General features: G+C 51.0%; 5 protein-coding genes across 5 annotated transcripts; 3 read left to right on the top strand and 2 right to left on the bottom strand.

The window, feature by feature from the left end:
• Positions 1-4,267: 4,267 nt before the first annotated feature.
• On the top strand, positions 4,268-8,152 carry AtWU_09207 (telomerase reverse transcriptase; the record flags this gene model as incomplete). Its single annotated transcript, XM_035504314.1, has 6 exons — positions 4,268-4,720; positions 4,773-5,088; positions 5,139-5,393; positions 5,442-5,755; positions 5,807-6,172; positions 6,248-8,152. 6 exons carry the CDS (start codon positions 4,268-4,270, stop codon positions 8,150-8,152), a joined length of 3,609 nt encoding a protein of 1,202 aa, XP_035360207.1.
• A 2,228-nt stretch (positions 8,153-10,380) lies between these two features.
• AtWU_09206 (putative TBC domain protein) lies at positions 10,381-12,715 on the top strand (the record flags this gene model as incomplete). The annotated part of the gene is made up of 3 exons (XM_035504313.1): positions 10,381-11,572; positions 11,620-12,074; positions 12,122-12,715. 3 exons carry the CDS (start codon positions 10,381-10,383, stop codon positions 12,713-12,715), a joined length of 2,241 nt encoding a protein of 746 aa, XP_035360206.1.
• A 2,374-nt stretch (positions 12,716-15,089) lies between these two features.
• Positions 15,090-16,049, bottom strand: AtWU_09205 (SDR family NAD(P)-dependent oxidoreductase; the record flags this gene model as incomplete). The annotated part of the gene is made up of 2 exons (XM_035504312.1): positions 15,090-15,913; positions 15,989-16,049. The coding sequence occupies 2 exons, from the start codon at positions 16,047-16,049 to the stop codon at positions 15,090-15,092; spliced, it is 885 nt and encodes a 294-aa protein (XP_035360205.1).
• Positions 16,050-16,515: 466 nt separating this feature from the next.
• On the bottom strand, positions 16,516-17,651 carry AtWU_09204 (NADP-dependent oxidoreductase; the record flags this gene model as incomplete). Its single annotated transcript, XM_035504311.1, has 2 exons — positions 16,516-16,755; positions 16,821-17,651. 2 exons carry the CDS (start codon positions 17,649-17,651, stop codon positions 16,516-16,518), a joined length of 1,071 nt encoding a protein of 356 aa, XP_035360204.1.
• Positions 17,652-18,380: 729 nt separating this feature from the next.
• Positions 18,381-19,280, top strand: dprC (the record flags this gene model as incomplete). The annotated part of the gene is made up of 2 exons (XM_035504310.1): positions 18,381-19,034; positions 19,134-19,280. The coding sequence occupies 2 exons, from the start codon at positions 18,381-18,383 to the stop codon at positions 19,278-19,280; spliced, it is 801 nt and encodes a 266-aa protein (XP_035360203.1).
• Between the last annotated feature and the right edge of the window lie 1,487 nt (positions 19,281-20,767).

The following is a 20,767-nucleotide window of genomic DNA, read 5'->3' as shown; positions in this document are numbered from 1 at the left end:
ATTCCCCCTCCCCCCTCCCACTCAGGCCCGAAAAAATGGGCCTGTACATCCGAAAGGTTCTGGCTTCGCGGGAAAGCTCCATCAAAGGAAAGATTCGCTGTGTACGGTATTGTCAATACCTGAAACTCCTGGCCACTTACTAAGTACTACGACCTGTTCGCTACGGAGAACGGACACTAGCCGGCGGTCTAGTCCAGGTCTTAGATCTTTGAGAGACGGCTTAATGTGCTTAGATGACGAAGCAGATTAAAGTTGATAGATAGCCGACTAGTAAACTCATTCATTCGCTTGAATAGTTCGAGAAAAGTCGGTATTTGATCCATCTTGTGGCCACATCCTGGCCTTCCCTGTATGTAAATTGTAAACAGAGATAACAGCCCCAGGGGGGGATCAGACTGGCAAAAGTTGAAGATCTATCTACTATCTAGATCACCATTTACTGCCGATCCCACCGATTAGTGGCCGGCTTTCCCGCAGTCTGCATTTAGTGAGGCAGAAGGAAGGGCTATATGGTGAAGGGAAAGACCTATCCGCTGCGAGGCATGCTAGCGCCTTATCAGTCTTCGGATCAGGAGACGTTCTAGAGAAGAAAATTTCTTCTAGATCGTTTGACACAAGGGAAGGAAAGGGAAATGCAAAGGGCACAGAGTTTGATTACATGATCCGGCCGTTCATTCCCTGGGTTGTGTACCATGGGACTCGGTCTCATGCGCCAGTCTTTGTTTGATTACTCTTCTCAAGCCCGTGGTCGTCCAATCTTCTCAGGGAAGAAAGATATTAGTTGAGGGATTTCCTTCGTCGAAATTTCCCTTGTTCGTTTTGCAAATGGCAATGTCTACATTGGGTCCTGTTCTTCTGGCAAATGTATAGGATCATTGATAATCATGTTCCCTTTCTGATATGCTTGTGCTCAATGCTTAACCCATCATCATCCTTGTGCCTCACGTATTGGGTGCGTACTGCATACAACTTACATACACAATACAGTAATCTATTGTCTGATGCTTCTAAACCAGCCGATGAAGTTCCTGTCTTATTGCTCGAGTCAGTTACTGCATGGAAGAGTACTTTTCTTTCCATGAAGACGTAACAGATAATAGCATACAATCTACGATGTTGAATCAGAAAATACCTACTATTGCTACTATCAATTTGTCCATCCCTGAAAGGTAGGTGGCAGCTTTGCGTATAGGAGATGTGACTCCTCTCATGAGATGATTGGAGGAAGTGGATATCCCCCGTGATCATCCGTCTTCTCCCTCCTGGATGAAAAGTGCACTCGTCTCTGCCTTTCCCATCCGTTTGACAGTGGCACCGTGGGAGCAAGGGAGGAGGAAAGGGGTCATATCTGCCATGTCGGTGAGTCGGAATAACTACATCGAGCCAGTCCCAACGACACGAGCATGCCTTTATAGGTGTATTTGAGTGGGACATAATACATAAAAGTGCCTATTGTGACACCTGAACGAGCCATACTATTGGCCTGCTGTAGGTCTAGTAGATTAAGTACTACTACCTGCGGAAAGTCCTCATAAGGTAGAAAGGATATGTGCCGCGCCTTATCAGCCTATCCCGAACCAGCCGACCTGCTGCCAATGTGTCTTTATCATACACGAAGTGTGAATTTTGTTCCACACACCAACCAACTGCACAACCCATGTAGATTCGTTGGTTTGCATAATCATTGACAAGTCTGCCTTATTTTTTCCAGTGCCGTAAGTACGGCTGACAGTGACTTGGATTTTTCCGATTGTCCTTCAGTCTTCAGAGATGAACCACTACTGGTTAAATTGATCCGAAGCAGCAGATTATGCCTGCGGGACGCATAGTAGTCGACTCTATTGCTTCTGCTCTGGTATGTAGCATGCATCTGTCAATATCCCGTTCGCATGTCACCGCCTGCAATAATAATCATGACGTACCTGCTTCGCTCCACTAGGCCCGGTCTTGGGTGGTCGTGGAAGAGTCTAATTTAGTTTAGAGTGCTCCGTGGATGGATATACTTTGTACTCATACGTGACACTAGTACGGAGCATCGTGTTGCAATCTGAATGGACTAGTAACCTCGACTGCTTTCAACAAGTCCCGTCCTTCTTACCGGCACTGCTAGAGAGACCATCGCCGACCCGGACTAACAAAGGACGTCCTTTGAGATAGGACAGGTGCCCTTACCACTACACCGCTTATTTCACAGCCGTGGGCAATTGGGCGTCCTTGCAGTTAGGATGAAAAGTACCACGGACTGATTTGCATGATATAATTATACGGGGCAATCGGCAGTTTCATGCAGCGACATTCTACATTCTGTTCGTCTACGGAGTACTCTTTTCTCGATACTTCACCCCTTCCTCCGGGGGAGGCGTTTGCAAAACCAGGGCTTCGGGACTTGGATCAGGTACCAACAGACAGAGACAGGAGACGGAACTGTCTGTCAACATGCTTTGCATGCCTACCAGGCCCTGTGGTTTTCAGCCAGCCTGTAGCAGAAAAGAAAACTGAACCCCCCAGACTCCGCAAGGCGAGAGAGGCTGACGCGGTGGGGACGCAATCAATTGCGATTGATTGACCACCGTCGGGAATGCTGGTTCTTGGTACTACTACTTGCTAGAGCCTAGCGGCGACCTTTCTAGACCGCCGTCGTTCCAAGGATCTGGCTCAGCTTCCCCCATCCTTGTCCGTGCGAGCACCGTGGCTACGATAGTTGAACACAACCTCATTATGATTTCTATTCTTATCCGGCGGTGTCTTCAGGAACAAGGGATCGACGGGAATTCAGTTTGATTGGATAGATTTTCTTTCCTTTTCCAACCCAGTCTCGTCCGCAATCCGGATCCGAGTTCCAGCATTAGCGAACAACGTCGTTTTCACTTTCCGTTTGAAAATGAAGGCATGGTGAGTGGAGAGAGAGAGGAAGAAAAAGAGAAAGGAAAGAAAAAAGAAGAAAAAAATGAGTGGGGCACACGGATCCGAATCTACCCAAGTGGTCCTCTCTTGTGTAAGTGTATCTCCCTCTCAGACTCAATCAGTCTTACGCCTTCACCCTTGCTAGTACGATACATCTTCCCGGTCGCAATAATGCAATGGTAATGAGTTAATCCAATTTCAACCACTGACGGAGGAGCTGGTCACCCGACGGCCCGCCGGATGTCGCCTTCTTGCATCCGCCATCCCTTTGACGGACACGCCAGGCTCTGTTCTGCCGCCTGCAATGTAGTCTTTTAAGGTTTACACATCCTACGGCTGAAGAGTGTAGAGCTCCTTAGCTCGGTTAACTCGTGATGTATCGGTTTTTTCATTGAGGTCATGAAAAGGAAAAATCTTTCCGTGCACCAACCAGTTAAACTATGAACCGCCGCACAAGAGTTGGCAAAGATCGGCGGTCGCTTACAGATCTTCCCTTCGAGAAGCGAGCATTACTGATCCGATGCCGCCAATGACCAGTGGGATTGTGGTAGCCTATATGGAGCAAGGGATCCTTTTATAATCCGCTTCTATTGACGGTTTTCTGTCAGAACGTGTGACCCGCGCTCCCAAGAATTTATTCTTGAGAGTTGCCTGTAGATAGCCGCCTTACCCTGACGATCTACGTTCCCAGAACTCGTTTCAGGAGGAGCTTCGCTCTGAAAGTTTGAGTGAACAATAGTCCAACGAAGCCGATAGTTTCGAATAGTTCGACGACGCAGGCAAGAAGCTAAATAGAGTTCGACTTCAAACAGAAGCAGTGGTTCTGTTGCCTTACCAGGCTTCCCATTAAGGAACGTCTCCTATCGAGCTACCGCTTGGAAGGTTCGATTATTGACCGTTGTTCTCGGGATATGCGCTGGCGAGTGGAGAATTGTTTCACTCCCAAACATGGCGCCCCATGTTCTTCGATCGCTTGCGGGTTTCGACTCGGCTTCTCTAGGTCATCTCTAAGGGGTTGGTTTTCGTTCATGCTGGCGCATGATCCTGAGTAAAGAAGCAGTGGCTCTAGGTTCTTGGGCCCTGGCAAACGGACATGGCAGAATGAGCAAACAGCAAAGTAAGTAGGGGTATCCGTAGCAATTTCGGTATTGGTTGACTGGTTGCAGAAGGTCGGTAAGGACGGCTGCTCCCGTGATCCCCGGCTGTCGCGTTGCCGGAGCGCGTCTCAGCGCGCTTCCCTTTTGGGGCATATCACAACACCTGGCCGCCATACCAAATGTAATGATCAGACTACCCATCCATGTGAGGCAGACAGTCGCTTGCATTGAGCGAACTGGTCCGGATTGATTCAAGTCTTTTCCTAATGGGAAAGAAGAGGAAGAGACCCATTAAGGGTGACCGTGCGCTGGACAGGTTGTCGCAGCCATGCACCTCTCCAGCATCCACTTGTTTCAAGGGACAGCGCAGCCTGGCTCGTGATGATGTTGCAGGGCACTCCCATCCAGTCATCTCACTATACTATTCTCAGGTTTTAACGCTGAGACAGTACCTTCTACGCCAAATACCCCTATCCTCCAAATCCCGCCGTCGGAGAATTGTGTCAATTCGTCATGGGCAGGCTCCTGTCGAGACCAATGACGATGGTGGCTCAGGACAACTTGCTAGTTTCCTTGATACGACGCTGATAGGCATATTGACCGACTCGCATCCGACATGCAACGAAAAGCGCCGGCAAGAGCTAGCTGCATTTACGCAGTCGCAGTCCAGATCTGAACAAACCAGCACGGACACTGGACCAGCATGTGCTCAGGCAGAGGTACAATCCACTTTTCTGGATTGGCTCGATAGGTACTGACGGTACACCATAGCTTGTAGATTTCGTCATATCCTCTCTGTTCAGTCGTGACAAATTCTCCCGTCAAAGGCCCCTTCATCTATTGACCCGGGGCTTCAGACGTGAGAGCGTGCATCCTGCTCATAGGAAGCGAACGATCTCATGCAGTATTCCAGGCCTCGAGGTGCAGTTCCCTAATGACAGTGTTCAGCAACTGAAGCGGGCGCCATGGACAGAAGTGCTTGGCTTGTTGGGAGACAACGGAGAAGAGATCATGCTAAACCTTCTCCTGGATTGTGGAATATTTGTGGCCGTTGATCAGCAAAGGGGAATTTATTTCCAATTAAGTGGTAAGCCAGCTCCATAGGGAGTACAGTACACCACTAAGATGGCAATCTAGGGCTCCCTCTATCGACGCTTGAACCTGTAAACAAGGTGCCCCAAAGCCATTTGGCTCCAAAAAGTGCACTTTCCTCTGTGACAAGCAAGCCTGTACCAGCGTCTGATCTCAAGGAGACGAAAATGAATACAAGCACATCTGACTGCAAGCCGACCACACAGAAGCCAGCTCCTGTTGTCTTCCATCGCCGACGTATTCTGTATGCTTCTCCAGTGCTTGATTCGAAAGGAAAGATACAGTTTGGGATGAGGAGTCGTGAGTCAGGCCAAGATCAATAGTTTGGCCCCTTGGCTAACATTGCAGATGTTCTGAACCGTTTCCCTTCTTCCACATCGCTCGCGCACACTACTCATGTGTTGAAATACATATTTCCCAAACAGTTTGGCTTGCACAATGTCTTCTCGAGCGTGTCAAATGGGCAAGACATATTCAAAGATTATGCTTATCGCGAAGATGAGATTGCAAAGTTAGAGAAGGCAAAGCGAGCCCATCCAAACTCAGAAAGCATGATCCCAAGACGACTTCAAAGCAAGGCTGTAGAATTGGTCCAGCAGTTGCAGAACCGGAATAAGCACTGTTCCTATGTGCATTTGCTCAATTATTATTGTCCTGCAGAGGTATGCTCGCAGAATTACTGATAAAATTGTCGGCTGATGCTAATAATGTAGCGTATTGGACCGTGGAAACTCGGCCCTGAGCCGTTCGATGATAACAAGCTGTCAGCATCAGAGTCTTTGATCACTCAACCACGACTTTCCTGCCAGCAGGCATCTTCTTCAATTCCGGATGGTAGTCCCTCGGTAGATCCAAATATCAGCGACATGCCAAAAATACAAGCACCGAAGATCAGCTTGACCGACTACGCGACGCCTGCCTCATCTGTCTCCGCCTTCTGCAGAGCTGTCTTGAAGAACCTGATTCCCCCTCAATTCTACGGAACTGGTCAGAACAGAATTCTGCATCAAGAGAAGATCTTGAAGCATGTCGATCAATTCGTGCAAATGCGGCGTTTCGAAAACCTGAGTCTTCAGGATGTATGCCAGGGAATCAAGGTTCATTGACAATTACAACCACATTGTTGTCTTCCAATACTAACTGCGTATCTTCAGGTCACTTGTTTACCTTGGCTTGAGCCTCCTTCCAATACAAGACAAGCATTCAATCCCTTACCACACAAGCTGTCGAGGTCCGACTTCGAGAAGCGAACGGAGCTACTTCATGAGTTTGTGTACTACCTGTTCGACTCAATCCTAATACCACTCATCCGTGCCAACTTCTATGTCACCGAGTCTCAGTCTGGTCGAAACCGTTTGTTCTATTTCCGGCACGACGTTTGGTATCAGCTGACTGAAAGACCGATACTTGAGCTCAAGGCTGGCGTTTTCGAAGAGTTGGAGCCAGCCACAGCCCAGCGTGTGGTAGAGAAGAGATTAGAGAAGAGCGGTATGGGATATGGCTCCTTACGACTCTTACCTAAATCAACGGGCATTCGCCCTCTCTTAAATCTCAAGCGAAAACCGGTACTAGCGGGCCACGCAAAATCCGGTAAATTCTGGAGTGTCAATTCGGTTGTTGCCCCGATTCATAGCATGCTCCAGTACGAGAAGACACGAGCGCCGTCCAAACTAGGCTCGTGTGTGCAGTCAGTTGGGGAGATTTATTCCCAATTGAAGAACTTCAAAAGATACCTACAGAATCAGGGCTCAGTGCCTCCATTGTACTTTGTCAAACTCGATATCCAGTCTTGCTTTGATACAATCCCTCAGCAAAGCCTGGTCCATCTTATTGAAAGGTTGATCACTGAAGCCGCCTACCATTATACCAAGCACGTCGAAATGACGCCGTCTGATGAGTTCAACATCCTGTGGCCATCGCACGAACGACCAAGCAAGGCTAGGCGGCGATTTGTCGGTAGAGCAGCCCCTGCTGCAAGGCCACAGCACCTGGCAGAGGCGGTGACCAACGGCGAGACCAGCCAGAGGCGAAACACCGTCTTTGTCGACACGCTCATGCAGAGAGAATTCAATGCGGAAGATTTACTCGACCTCCTCGATGACCACGTGCGAAACAATCTAATTAAGTTCGGGCGGAATTACTTTCGGCAATGCAATGGCATTCCCCAGGGCTCAGTGTTATCGAGCATGCTGTGTAACCTATTCTATGCAGACATGGAGCAGCAAGTACTTGGATTCCTGCAGTCCGACAATGCTTTACTGGTTCGCTTAGTTGACGACTTCCTACTCGTCACCACCGAGTCCTCACTGGCTATGCGTTTTCTCCAGGTGATGATCCCCGGGCAGCCTGCCTATGGCGTCTCAGTCAATCCAGCCAAAAGCCTGGTCAACTTCGCCGCCGCTGTGGAGGGGATTCAGGTCCCGCGTCTCGTGGATACTCGGCTCTTCCCTTACTGTGGATGTCTGATCGATACCCGTTCTTTAGAGATCTACAAGGATCATGAGCGCAATCTGGAAGGGGGGCAATCCGTCGCCACTAGTCTCTCGAACTCGCTCACGGTCGAGCTGACGCGAGTACCGGGCCGGAATCTTCACCGCAAACTGCTGGGGTCCTTCAAGCTGCTCATGCATCCCATGTACTTGGATCGGCAACACAACACGATTGGGGTGATCCTGTCGAACCTGTATGCAAACTTCGTCATATCGGGAATGAAGATGTACCGATACTTGAAGTCATCCGGGCAGATGCACCCAGCCCCCGAGGTGGTGATTCGAATCATTCGAGACATGATACACCTAGCCACGCGCATGGTCCAAGCCCGACGTGAGGCGAACGTACCAGCCGCAGCTGGTCGCGGGGTGCATCAGTGCGAGGTTGAATACCTGGCTGCCGCGGCCTTCCGGTTCGTGCTGGGACGCAAGCAAGCCCGATACGCGCGGGTGTTGGGCTGGCTGGATGTCATTCTCCGAGAGAGCCAGCCCAATTCCCAGACCCAGGCCTGGCAGCTGGGGCAGGTGGTGCGAACCGGCAATGCGACATATGGCGGCTGGAAGTTCTAGAGAGTAGAGACTAGAGACAGCAGATGACCGAGAGTGGGAGGCTAGACCCCCTTGCTGAATGTAGATAGGCTGGGAAAGAAGATGCCGATGAGCAAGAGTCCAGACTAGCATAGAGTCGACCTGCAGAGTGCAAGCACAGCAACAACAAGAACCGGGAGCGGGTGATGTAATCTGGATGCGGTGGCCTTGGAAGGATGAGAACGGGCATGACGACAGGATTACTCTGTACTACGTATCGAACTGGAAACAGCACACACACAAACACTCCCCGATGCGGGTGGCGTCCGATCTCAAAGCCCACTCAGTTCGGAGTTGAACGGAGGGGGGAAAGTGCACAGAAAAGCCTGATGCAGGAATTGTAGCCAATGAATCTTACGGTATAGGGTGCAAAGGGCAGGACAGTTCCTGAGATTCGATCAAGAAACCTGGTTCCGAACGATTTAGTGTCGTGGGGTGGAGGCAGATTGGCCGAGGAGGTTTTTCTGGCTGCGATCGGGCACTTACCGCGACCGTAAGTAAGTAACTAAGTATGGACGGTGTACCCAGTACGGAGTAGTTTACCCTCACTAACTACGCCCTAATCAGTTAGCACCCATTTCATCTAATTAGCAGCTAGTATTGCTACATGCTAGTGACTAAGGGAGAACTCCAGTCCGGAGACCCGCGGCTCGTCGGCCGGGCAAAAAAACAAAGACGGGCAGGGCAGCACACATACCACGGATCTGGTGGCCATGGACAACGGAGAATTGGATCAGGGGGTGAGAGATCTAAAGGGAGGATCCTGAAGGGAGAGGAGGAAGAGAACCTTGGAAAAGGGGGAGGCAAAATAGTTGGGCGGGTGTGGTTGCCCATCAACGGTAAATTGTCAACAAAAAGGAATGAAGTTCAATACAAGTCTTTCCAAGGTCATGAGGATTTATCCAGGGTATAGACTAGCTACTAGTATCTAGTGACTGTGTGCAGCTTTCAGTTCTCTCCGTCTCTCTTCTTCTTTTTTTTTTCTCTCCTGGGCAATTAATAACCGGGTGGAAACCCAGTTAGTATCAGCCTTCATTTCGGCTGTGGCGGTGCGGGTAATGCTTTAGTAAACTTGCAAACCAACACTATACCACTCCGAGGTGACTTACCCACGACTACTTCGACTAATTGGATTGAACTCGACTAACGGGACTAACTGGAACCGTTTCCTGGTGAGAAGAATATCCACCCTCATTTCACGGTCATTATCGTCCCTCCATTAATCCGTGCGCTGTTCGAGGCAGACATCCTTCTGGAAGAGACAGCCAATGATCGCCAGTCCATCGCCATCTAGTGCCTCCAGTGGGATTGGCCAGACCTTGTCCAGAACTGCCGTCTGGTTACTCGTTTGCAGCCAGCTTCTCTTCTCTTTGCTGGTCTGATTGCATCCATCCTTAGTACCAACTACGACTAGTACGTAGTATTACTGTATCCCCATCCTAATCTTATCCCCATCTCCATCCCATCCCATCCCATCCCATCCCCCTTCTCCTCCTCCTCTTCTTATTCCTTCTCTTCTGCTTTCATTCATCCTCCTCCACCTTCTTTTTCCCCATTCATTCCACCTCTCAAAATATCACTCGCTCTTCTTTTCTCTCTCATCCTCATACTACTTTCGTTTCTTTTTCTTTTTTTCTTAATATCTCCCTACATTCCAGTCTTTCGCTTTAGTCTAGTCTAGTCTATCGTTTCCCAACCCATCTCCTCCTCCGCGCTGCTTGTCTCATCTGCCTCTTGTCTCGGTTTTTGTCGGGGATCGTTTCATCTCTCTCCGTCCCCTTCCCCCTTCGGCTCCGGCCCCCAAATGCACTGCTCGCTGCACGATTAACTCCTGAATCCCTTGAGTGCATAGTAAGAGGAGGACAAGAATAATACGAAACCAAATTCAAAAAGAAAAACAGCCTCGCCCCCGACCATCTTCTGATCCGCCACTTGTTCTGCCGCTTCCGTTGCATGCAGCATCTTGCTTGGGGTTCTTCCGTCACACACCTATTAATTAATACCATCCGGAGATCATCCCACCTCTTCACCCCCGTCTTTCGTTCGATAACGGCTTATTTTCTTTGTCTTTAATTCGCGACCCCATCGGACGTGTTTACATCGTCTTCCGTCTCGTCCTGGTATACGCAGCTGCTTAACGGTCATCCCCTGAGGTTCTTCCCTTACTCTGATCTGGGAAGAGTCTCGAACTCTGCAGCTTTCCCGCCGAAATGACAACCGTTTGTACGACCACCCCGAATTCCCCTCCTGACCTCTCCGGGTCCAAGTCCTCCAAGTCTTCCTCCTTTCGTTCCTCCTCGCAACACTCCGGCCCCGAGGCCATCTTCACTGATATCTCCAATTTCGAAGAAGTGGACCTCCAGGATGATGTACATGTCTCCTACACCAAGGGTGCAACCCCGTACGTCCAAAATGCTGGAATCACACGAGCTTCAGCGGCCATCATGCAGAAATCGGCGGTTGCGACAACACGCGATCTGACCGCCACGAAAACAAAGACACCCTACCCTACCGCAAAGCAGGTCAATGGCACCTTGGCTCAGCCGGGCCGTGGTCCCAAGCACCGCCCCGGCAATCAGCGGGATCCAGCCTCCACCAAGCAATCCGCCCTCCAAGTCACGAAGCCGCATCGTTCGCGTTCCTCCTCTCCACTGCGACCGACATCGAGCTTGAGCTCGTCGCCGTCTACCCACAGCCTGTCCCTGACCCCCGTCAATACCCACACCCTCAACCGGAAACCCTCGTGGCAGCGACCGCGCAAAACCGTGCAGGATTTGGAGGATGAATACCATGACTCTGATGAAGAATTACCCGAGGATGCGAGTCTGTGGAATGTTCCCATCTCCCCGCGGCCGGTGCAGGATCGAGCGCCGTCCCGGGCCTCCAGCCCCAACGGTCGCAGTCCAGGCCCTCGACCCCTGCCGCTGTCGCATTCGGTATCCGATGTCACTGTGCCCCGGTCGCCTTCCGGTTCGCGATCTCCCACGACCCGCAACAATCGTTCCAGCTCTGCAGGGCCTGAGCGCGGCCAGATCTCGCCCCGCAACCCGCGAGCATACTCGTACAACAACATGATGTCGGATTTGTCGGAAGAAGCCAAGATCATTACGGAAGCTTTGGAGTTCCACGCCGATGAGCGCCAGCGCCAGCGGGGAGAGCGCCTGCAAAGCGGGCTGTCCTCTCTCCGCTCGAGCGAGGAGTCCAAGCGTGGGTCCAAGAGCACCATTGAGCTGCCCCCGTTGCAGAAATCCAACATCATGATTGATCCGTTACCTCCCAGCAAGGAGAAGGAGAAGGTCCTGACCCGGACGCGGCCCAGCTGGCTGCCTCCGAAGGACCAGAAGGAGGAGAAGCGGCATTTGAAGGAATACAAGCGGATGATGGCGCAGGCCAAGGAAGCAGGTATGTGACTTGTCTCGTTGGGGATCTTCAACGACTGACCGTTATAGACAAACGCCGTGCGGCGAAGGCTGCTTCCGCGAAATGCGAAAAAGACAACACTCGCGAGACTCTGCAGCAGATCTGGGACGAGTACGTCTACCCGAATTGGGATAATGTCATTAATGAAACCCGCACGCGGGAGTTATGGTGGCGCGGAGTGCCGCCTCGGATCCGGGGCTCGACCTGGCAGCGTGCCATCGGCAATGAGCTGGCTCTCTCCGAGGAAACATACAAAAAGGCCTTGCAGCGCGCCAAGGACGTGCGGGCGCGGCCCGAGGGCGATTCTGGGGAGACCAACAAGCGCATGAGGGATTGGTTCGAGGCGATTGACGCTGATGCGTCCAAGGCGTTCCCTGATCTGAACTTGTTTCAAGTCGGCGGTCCGCTGCGCGAGACGTTGATCGATGTGTTGCAGGCGTACTCGATGTATCGCAGCGACGTGGGCTATGTCAGTGGCTTACATGTGAGTTCTCTTTCATGCCATCAATGATTCATCACTGACAATTCTAGACCATCGCTGCCCTCCTTGTTTTGCAATTCCCATCGCCATCGTCGGCGTTCCTGGCCATGGCCAACGCGCTCAACCGGCCGCTCCCTGTTGCTTTTCTTACATTGGACCGCGGGGCGATCGGTCGTACATATTCACTGGCGTCTGCGACGCTGAAATACAAATTCCCGCGTTTGATGACGCATCTGCACGAGACGCTTCGACTCAGCGACGAAGAGATCTGGGAGCCGATGTTCCGGTCGCTGCTGACGAACGGGCTGGACTTGGAGCGTCTCAGCCGGGTCTGGGACTGCTGGGTGTTTGAAGGAGACCGGATCATGATCCGGGCGGCCGTTGCGATCCTCGGATGCTTGCAGCCCCAGCTGTTTGGGTACACCAAGCCGGACGACCAGAGTCGCAAGGCGGTGCAGGACATACTCAGCTGGGGACCGCGACAGGGGGGGACTCGGACGCAGGAGCGACACAGTGCCCCGGCCGCGACAGGGTTCGGAGGGGGGCAGCTGGCGTCTGGCATGGGCGATTACTGGATGTTGGGCTCGGCGGGTGACGAGGACGGATTTATGCATGAAGTGCGCGAGGCAGGCAAGGTGCGGTGATGCTGCTGCTGCTGCTGCTGTCTCGCAGTCACAATTTAGATAATTATCTTCTTTTCTTCGATGAACATATTACTATGGCAGGGTAATTCGCTGGTCGGTGATTTGATGGACTGGATGGTGTATGATATTCAGTATTGATAGAGCTACCACTATTTCAGCAGCTTACAGCTTACAGCTTACCTAGAATGATGCATTGCATGCAGATAGTAGACAAACTAAACCAAACTAGACTAAACCACTGGTTCTGGTTCAGTCCAGTTCCGTCCCGCGGTTCACCAAACCCCATATTTGGTCTGGATTGTCGTGGCGCGGGGTTGTCTACTAACTAGAAAATAGGATTGATTGATTGGCGATGGAAATCCCTCATCTACATCGGTTGGGACTGGCGGTGACGGTAGCATGCTTGTGACCCTTGCTTGATGCTGTGCAGGTGGCAGTAGCAGGTACACTTAGTTTCTGTCTAATAACTTAGCTATATGTATGTTGTACGACATACATAGTAGAAGTAGTCTGGCAGTCTACGTAAGTGGTGATGAGATGTCATCATACCCTATCTACTCTCCTACGTTAGTAGTGAGTAGTTTACTGCCTTGGAGTAAGTGGATGATGGTGTGAAGTGAGTAAGGTGAGTGAGTGAGTGATCCTTCGCGCGGCGAGGGATTAAGTTGGACGTGCTGGGACCATACATTTACTCACTAGCTAGTTAAGGGTTGTCTGTCAGGAGGTAGAACCAGAACCACTACTCTCCGCACTCTCTGACTGATCGACAATTGCCGCATACTTTCTGTCCTTGTAGTACTAGTAGTAGGAGAGGTATATACATGATGGTCCCCTGTTACTACTTCACTTCTAGTTTACCCTATTTCATCTCTACATAGTATACTAGTACTACTCTATACTAAGAAGGGAGAGAAAATGCCATCAACAATAGCAATCGCCAAAAACTACTTGTGTTTCAAACTCCCCTTCTCGGAGTACTCGTTCTCGTTTCCTTCGGTTCCTTTTTCATGGCATACACATACACATACACATAGCACTGCTATCCTCTCAGAAGCAAATACAGATACAACCACCATATCAGAAGAAAGCCCTCTCCTTCCTCACCACCACCACCAACAACAACAGAATAACCCCCAATCCCTCAAAGAAAAATACGGCACCTGCACCACCATCCTCCACTACGGCACATCCAGCTCCGTTCGTCTTTACACTATCACCTCAAGAGACACCACCACCACCACCACCACCACCACCAACAAGAAACAAAAAAAAATCCATGTGATCAAAACCCTCCGCCCAACACCCTCCTCCACAAAACAAACCCTAAAATCCACCCTCGAGTCCCTCCTCTCATCAACACTCTACCATCCACATCTCCTGCACACAATCGACATCATCCCCAACTCGCGCGGAGAAACATGTCTGGTAAGTGAGTATTGCGAATTAGGTGATTTGGGGACGTATATCTCTACTTCCAACGGAGGAAGTTCAGGGGATAGTGTTATGGGTGTTACAGAAGCTGATAAGATTCTATATCAAATAATGAGCGCAGTGGAGTTCTTGCATGAGATGGGGGTGGTTCATGGGTGTGTTTGCGTGGAGAATGTTTTTCTCTCCCACTCTTACTATTCTGATGGGGTTTGTGTCAAGTTGGGGGATTTGGGGGATGCGAGGGTTTTGGATTCTCAACTCTCTCATGACCATGACCATGTTGGGGTGAAAGGTGGTGATGGTGGTGGTGGTGATGGGTACTACGCTGCTTGGAAAGAGGATGTATATCCCCTTGTTAGGGGATTATCGATGGGGATAGGGAAGTTTGAGGAGTTGGAGGGAAGATGTGATAGGAGGAAGAGGGTTAATCCTTATGCTGCGCCGGAGGTACTATCTCCTTCTTCTCCTTCTTCTCACACTTCGGCTTACTCTTCGGCTTATCGTCGACGGGGGTATGAAACTTCCAGTGGGATAGTAGGGGATGATCCCCGGGCTGTGGATATCTGGGCTGTCGGGATTATATACCTTGTCCTACGACTGGGGAGGATTCTCTGGCGGAGTGCGAGTGAGGAGGAGGATGGGCGGTATGCGGAGTATCTTGCTGGGAGGAAGAGGAGGGAGGGGTATGGGGTTATTGAGGGGTTGGGAGGGGTGAGATTATCCCTTTTCTCTACATCATGTTCTTGTTGATGATACTTGAGTATATGGCTAATATGGTGTGTGACAGGCACAATGCAGAAACGTGGTATACGCGATGCTAAACCCCGATGCAGCCCGACGGATCAAAGCATCTGAAGTGATGAGATCAGAGTGGATGTATAACCTTGATGTACATCAATAACATACATTCACACATTATCACACATTATCACATAATAGTACACTAAACCGTCCCAGCAGCCAACACATACCCCCCATCCACCACCACCGTCTGCCCATTCAAATACTGATTCGTACTAACAAACAGCACCGCACTAGCCATATCCTCATCCTTGCCCGGTCTCGCCGCCGGCACCTTACCCTCATACTTCTCCTTGGCCAACTGACTCTTCTGCATCTCATCACTCTCCCCGGCCGTCATCTCACTCGGAAACACCCCGGGAGCAATATTATTAACCCTAATCCTCAACCCACTATCTGCCACCTCATGCGCCAGCATCTTCGTCAAATGAATCGCCGCCGCCTTACTAGCATTATACGCGAAATGATGCTGCGACACCTTCACAATCCCCGAGATACTGGTAATATTCACCACAGTACTACTCCACCCCTTCTCCCTCTCGGACCCCTTCTGCAACAACGGCAAGAACGCCGTCGTGGTGAAATACAACTGCATGACATTCGTCCGGTAGGTATCTTCCCATTCACTCATGGGTGTCGCATCATCGAACAGCGATTGCTTCAGTTCCGTGGCGTCGCTGGGTTCCGTGTTATCAGTGCTGCTGCTGATTCCGGCGTTGTTGATCAGGATGGAGAGGTGGGATTCGCGCGATTCAATCTCCTTTACGAGTTTGCTGATGGATTCTTTGGAGGTTATGTCTGACACGATCGGGATGATCTCCCCGCTTATGTTCTTGTTGTAGAGACTTGCTACCCGGTCGAGTTTCTCTTGTGTTCGGCCGGTGATGTATACTTTTGCCCCGTTGGTTGCCAGTGCTTGGGTCGCCATTAGGCCGATGCCGGAGCCGCCGCCGGTGATTAGGGCAACTGGCAGTTTTGTTAGTATGCTGTTGTGGTGGAGATGTAGGAGGGGGGTATATGGGGATGGTATAGGGTGGGTACCTTTGCCCTTCACGCCGAAGAGATTCTCCAGCTTAAAGTTCTCGTTGCTCGCAGAGGCCATTTTGTGTAGGTTGGATTGGGGTCTCGTGGTTGTGTGTGAGAAGTGGTGTTGTTGAGTTGTGGAATAGTGGTATGATGGTGTAGAGTTGAGATGTCTGCTTGAGGTATATATAGCTGGACGGATAGTATTACTGGTGTGGATTGCGTGAGTAGGACGTAGCACTGCACGAAGGAATTGACGCTGTAACATGGTGAAGTGGTATCTAGTCTAGGGTTGAATCCGGTTTATATGTGCCAGTGTGCATGGAGATAGTGATAGTAATGGTGGTGATGATGGGGTGGAGATCATCAGTATGACGTGAGTTGAGTATGAAGTAATGGTGGTCCAGCCATGGTTGCAGCCGCAGTGGTCATAATGAGTTAACTGCCAACAATCGAAGGACAACTAGGCTAATTGAATTTGGTTAACATTAAACTGTTACTGCAACTTATACTAATCAATAATGCTAAAAGTAGAAGGTGTGTATCTACAACTTCGCTTTGATTCCCTCCTCCGCCGGCACCACCTCCACCATCATCTTGCCCGTATTCACTCCATTATACAAATCCACCAGACTCTTCGGCGCCGACTCCAACCCCCCTTTCACAATATGCTCCTTGCGCTTGATCTTGCCCTGCGTCAACCACTTGGCCAGATCCTGCAACGCATCCGGGTACTGCTTGGCGTAGTCGAACACGATGTAGCCCTGCATTTTGACTCGTTGCGACTGTGACCGTTAGAACCTCCCAACCCAAGAACATCATTAAGAAAAAAAGGGGAAGGGGAACTTACAATAACCTGCATAATATTCGCCGGTCCCTTCGGCTTCGCCACATTATACTGGCTAATCGCACCACAAATCACAAACCTAGCAAACTGCGCCGCCCGACCCAAACACGCATCCAGGATCTCCCCACCCACATTATCAAAGTAAACATCAATATACTCCGGCGTAGCCTCCTTGAGCTGCTTCTTCCAATCCTCATCCTTGTAATTAATCGCCACATCAAACCCCAACTCCCTCACCAAAAACTCACACTTATCCTTACTCCCCGCAATCCCAACCACCCTCTTCGCTCCCTGAATCTTCGCAATCTGGCCAGCAACCATGCCCGTCGCGCCCGCCGCACCAGACACAACCACTGTATCGCCAGCCTTCGGCTTCCCCACATCCATCATCCCGAAATACGCCGTCAGCCCAGTCATCCCCAGCACGGACATCGCATCCGTGGGCTTGCACCCCTCCGGCACGGAGATCTTCTGCGCCTCTTTGGCGCCTAGGACAGCGTATTCCTGCCATCCGGAGTAGGCGATCACCCAGTCGCCGACTTGGTATTGGGATGTCAGACTGCTACCGACGGATAGCACCTGCGCGATGCTTTGGCCGCGCATGATGCTGCCGATTTTCACGGGCGCAATGTACGACCGTTTGGCTGTGAGCCATTGGCGCATGGCGGGCTCGAGGGCGAGGTAGTGGATGCGCACGAGGACTTTGTCGGCCGGGACATTGTTCCTGTCGATGGTGGTGGTGGTCTTGAGGTTGAAGGTGCCGCTTGTTACGGATGGGTCGATGGCGGCTGTGGGGGCCTTGACGTAGATGAGTTGGCGGTTTGTGAGGGTCATTTTGATGCCTGATTCAATGAATAGTAATTAACTGTATACAGTGAATAAAGGTAGTAGAATGGGTAAGTGAAGAGAATCGGGCTGAAAGTCCATCTTTTTGGCGTTGACCCTGAGCCCGTCCTGAACCTCGGCTCGTTCGCTTCCACACTAGGCCTTCGCTCTGTTTGTAGTAACTCCTCCGGTGTCCCCGCGGCTGAGCTCTCTGGTCGGGGTTGGTTGGTGGTCCCTTGATGGGCTTCGGCTCGGAGTTATTGTGTTGGCTTATTGATTAGTCGGTCTGCCTACAATCTATGGCCGTTTCTTCTGCAGGTATGCTGTTAGTCTTTGATTTCTGCAGTTTTGCAGTTTTGCACTTTTTTTTGTCATGACATCATTGTTGTGTTCTGCAGTCTTATCGATAAGGTATCACGTGATGGTATATTGGTAGGCATTGCATTGAAGATGAATTGAGTCGTCAGCATCTCTTATCCAGTCGTGACATTCCTGTGACTGGTCTCATTTGCTCATGTTATTCACTGCAAAATGCACGTCCAGCTATGGCAGGGCAGTGATGCTGCGTCTGAACCATGGTATGTCCTGCCTGACGTCACCCGCTGATCGATGATGTCGAAGGCTTCAACCCTCTCCCTCGCCTCCTTATATAAGATGAAGACAGACAGTGGGGAATGAATACTACCTAACATCATCATCAACATATTACATATCAAAACCGACTATTGAAATATCACCATGAGCAGTACTCAGCCTCCCTACTATTCTTCCACCTTCGGTGAACCCAACCAGAACCCCAGCGCAACTACTGCAACTGGGACTCAAGTTGGCAGCGGCATCACCAGCACCGGTCAAGCAAATACTGGCCCTGCGCGCACCACTGCCGGACCGCATCAATCTGATCTAGCCAACAAGGCCGATCCCCGCGTGGATAGCGATCTGAACAACCGCGCTCAGTACGCCCCTGGCGCGACAACCACCGGCAACGTACATCCCCAGGCAACCCAGAACGTATCGAACCCTCAAAGCTCCACCGCGGGTCCTCACAAGTCCTCCCTTCTCAATAAGCTCGACCCCCGCGTCAACAGCAAGACGGGCGAGATGTCTTCCAAGTCGACCAACGCAACCGGCTCTGGAGCCATGCGTGAACCTACCGACACCACCGGCGGAGCCGCTTACCAGCAACCGAACCAAGCGGCTACCGCTGCCGGAGGCGCTGCCTCAAGCGCAGCTGGCTACAACACGGCCCCGGTCTCGGGATCGCAAACCACCAGCGGAGTAGGATACCAACCGACGCAATCATCCGGGAGCACATATGGCACCCAATCCAAGTCGGCTGCTGCCGGGGAATCTGTTGGCGGCGGTGTGAAGTCGGCAGCTGCAGGAATCCATGTAAGTCCCGACCACCCGTCGAGTCTAGCCAGGCACTCATCCGTAGTGGCCGCGGGCTATCCGACACTAACGAGCGGCTGATGCTAACCTGAAACACAGGGAGCGGGGGAGTCATTGCGAGGCGGGCTCACAGCTGCGGTCGACAAGGCCTTTGGGCACGAAGAAGGGGCCGCCAAAAACTCGGCCATCGCTCGAGAAGGGGAGCGAGAGATTCAATCGGGAAACTTCAGCAGAACCCAGCGGTGATTTTGAACACCATGGTCTTTTGGGAATGGGATTGACCCCGCCTTTTTTGTTAATGAGATACGAATACGCCATGTGCTAGTGCTTTTTATAGTGTAAATTATGAATATGATGTGTACCATGACGCGGAGTTTCCTTTGTCGCGCAAAGGTCGGTTGGACCTAAAGTGGCTCTAAATTAGCACGTTGCAACCCGGGTTGGAGTGGACGGATGCCAGTTAGCGTCGGGATAGCCACATTCCGGCGTGCTGGCATGCGGAGGCTGGGAGGATACTTAGTTGTGCTAATCTTTATTGTGGTTGAGATTCAAGCGAGGGACAGGTGGTAGACCAATGATGAAGAGAGTAAACAACACAGTCCAGACTACTTTCTGACTGTACTTAGTCGACAGTGATAAGTAGTGAAAGAACAATTGTCTGTTGTGGTGTGGCAATGAACCCGCTGACTGTCAGCTGATTGGCGCCTGAGGTGCTCCATCTTGATCTTCTTCTTGATTTCCCCCTCAAATCATCTTCTCTCTCATTTGTTCTGTTGCTTCGGCTGCCCGCCAACCGAACCAAGCTACTTACTATGACGATATGCAGCTACTTTTACTCTGTTTGGCGATGTGATGCGATCGTTATGCTATTGCCTGGGGCATGATCTCATTGCAATATTATCGCCAATGGTCTGATTGTGTGCAGTATCTACATGCGAGAATGCCATCTACGGAACTCGAGAATGAACCCATGGACCGTGTGGCTCTTCACGGATGCTCTCCGATGCCTCTCCACCCAATCTCTTGCTGAATCTCTCCCCTTCGTGTACTAACTCACAGCCCTCCCAATGCTCTGCTGAAGCCCAAGCTGACCTCAGCTCCGTTCCGAGACAGCAAATCCTCCTGGTGATCAGCCACTGACTTAACCTCCAGCCAAGCATCCCACTAACGCTCAGCTATGCTGAACTATCCGGCACTATCCATGGTCGGATCCCAAGAATAACCCCGTCGCGCGAGTACAGCCTTTCCTAGTTTCACCTACACTATTGCTTGGAAGCTGGAAATAATCGTCGCGACTGACAGGAAGCTTCTTCCGGAACGCCCGGAGGCTGTGCGGTGGAACCTCTCTTTCTCTGACTTTTTTGGCCCTCTTGCTTAGTTTTTCCATTTTTCTCCTCCCCTGCTCGTCATGGTTTATTAATATTTCTTTTGCTTTTCTCCCTTCCTTCGACGGTACCTGTCCATTTCTTCATTATTATCTTGTCTTCCGTCCCACGCTCTCTCGCGTCCCCATTCTTGCCATGACTCCATGCGCTTGATTTGCTGATCACCTCCAGCACGCTCCAGTCTCGCCCCTATGGAGCCACCCTAACGCGAATACGAATGCTCCATCGCAGACATTCAAACCGTTAGTTTAGTGCGCTACTCCATAGTAACCCATCCATCTATCCACTCTGACATGTGATGGATCCTAATTGAACTGCCCTCTCTAGTCTGTCTCAGCCTTTCTCTTC

This window comes from Aspergillus tubingensis, assembly GCF_013340325.1.
Source record: "Aspergillus tubingensis WU-2223L DNA, scaffold_10, whole genome shotgun sequence".
NCBI classification, from domain to species: domain Eukaryota; kingdom Fungi; phylum Ascomycota; class Eurotiomycetes; order Eurotiales; family Aspergillaceae; genus Aspergillus; species Aspergillus tubingensis.
The sequence above is the reverse complement of the archived record's forward strand: the minus strand, read 5'-3'. Positions and strand labels throughout refer to the sequence as shown.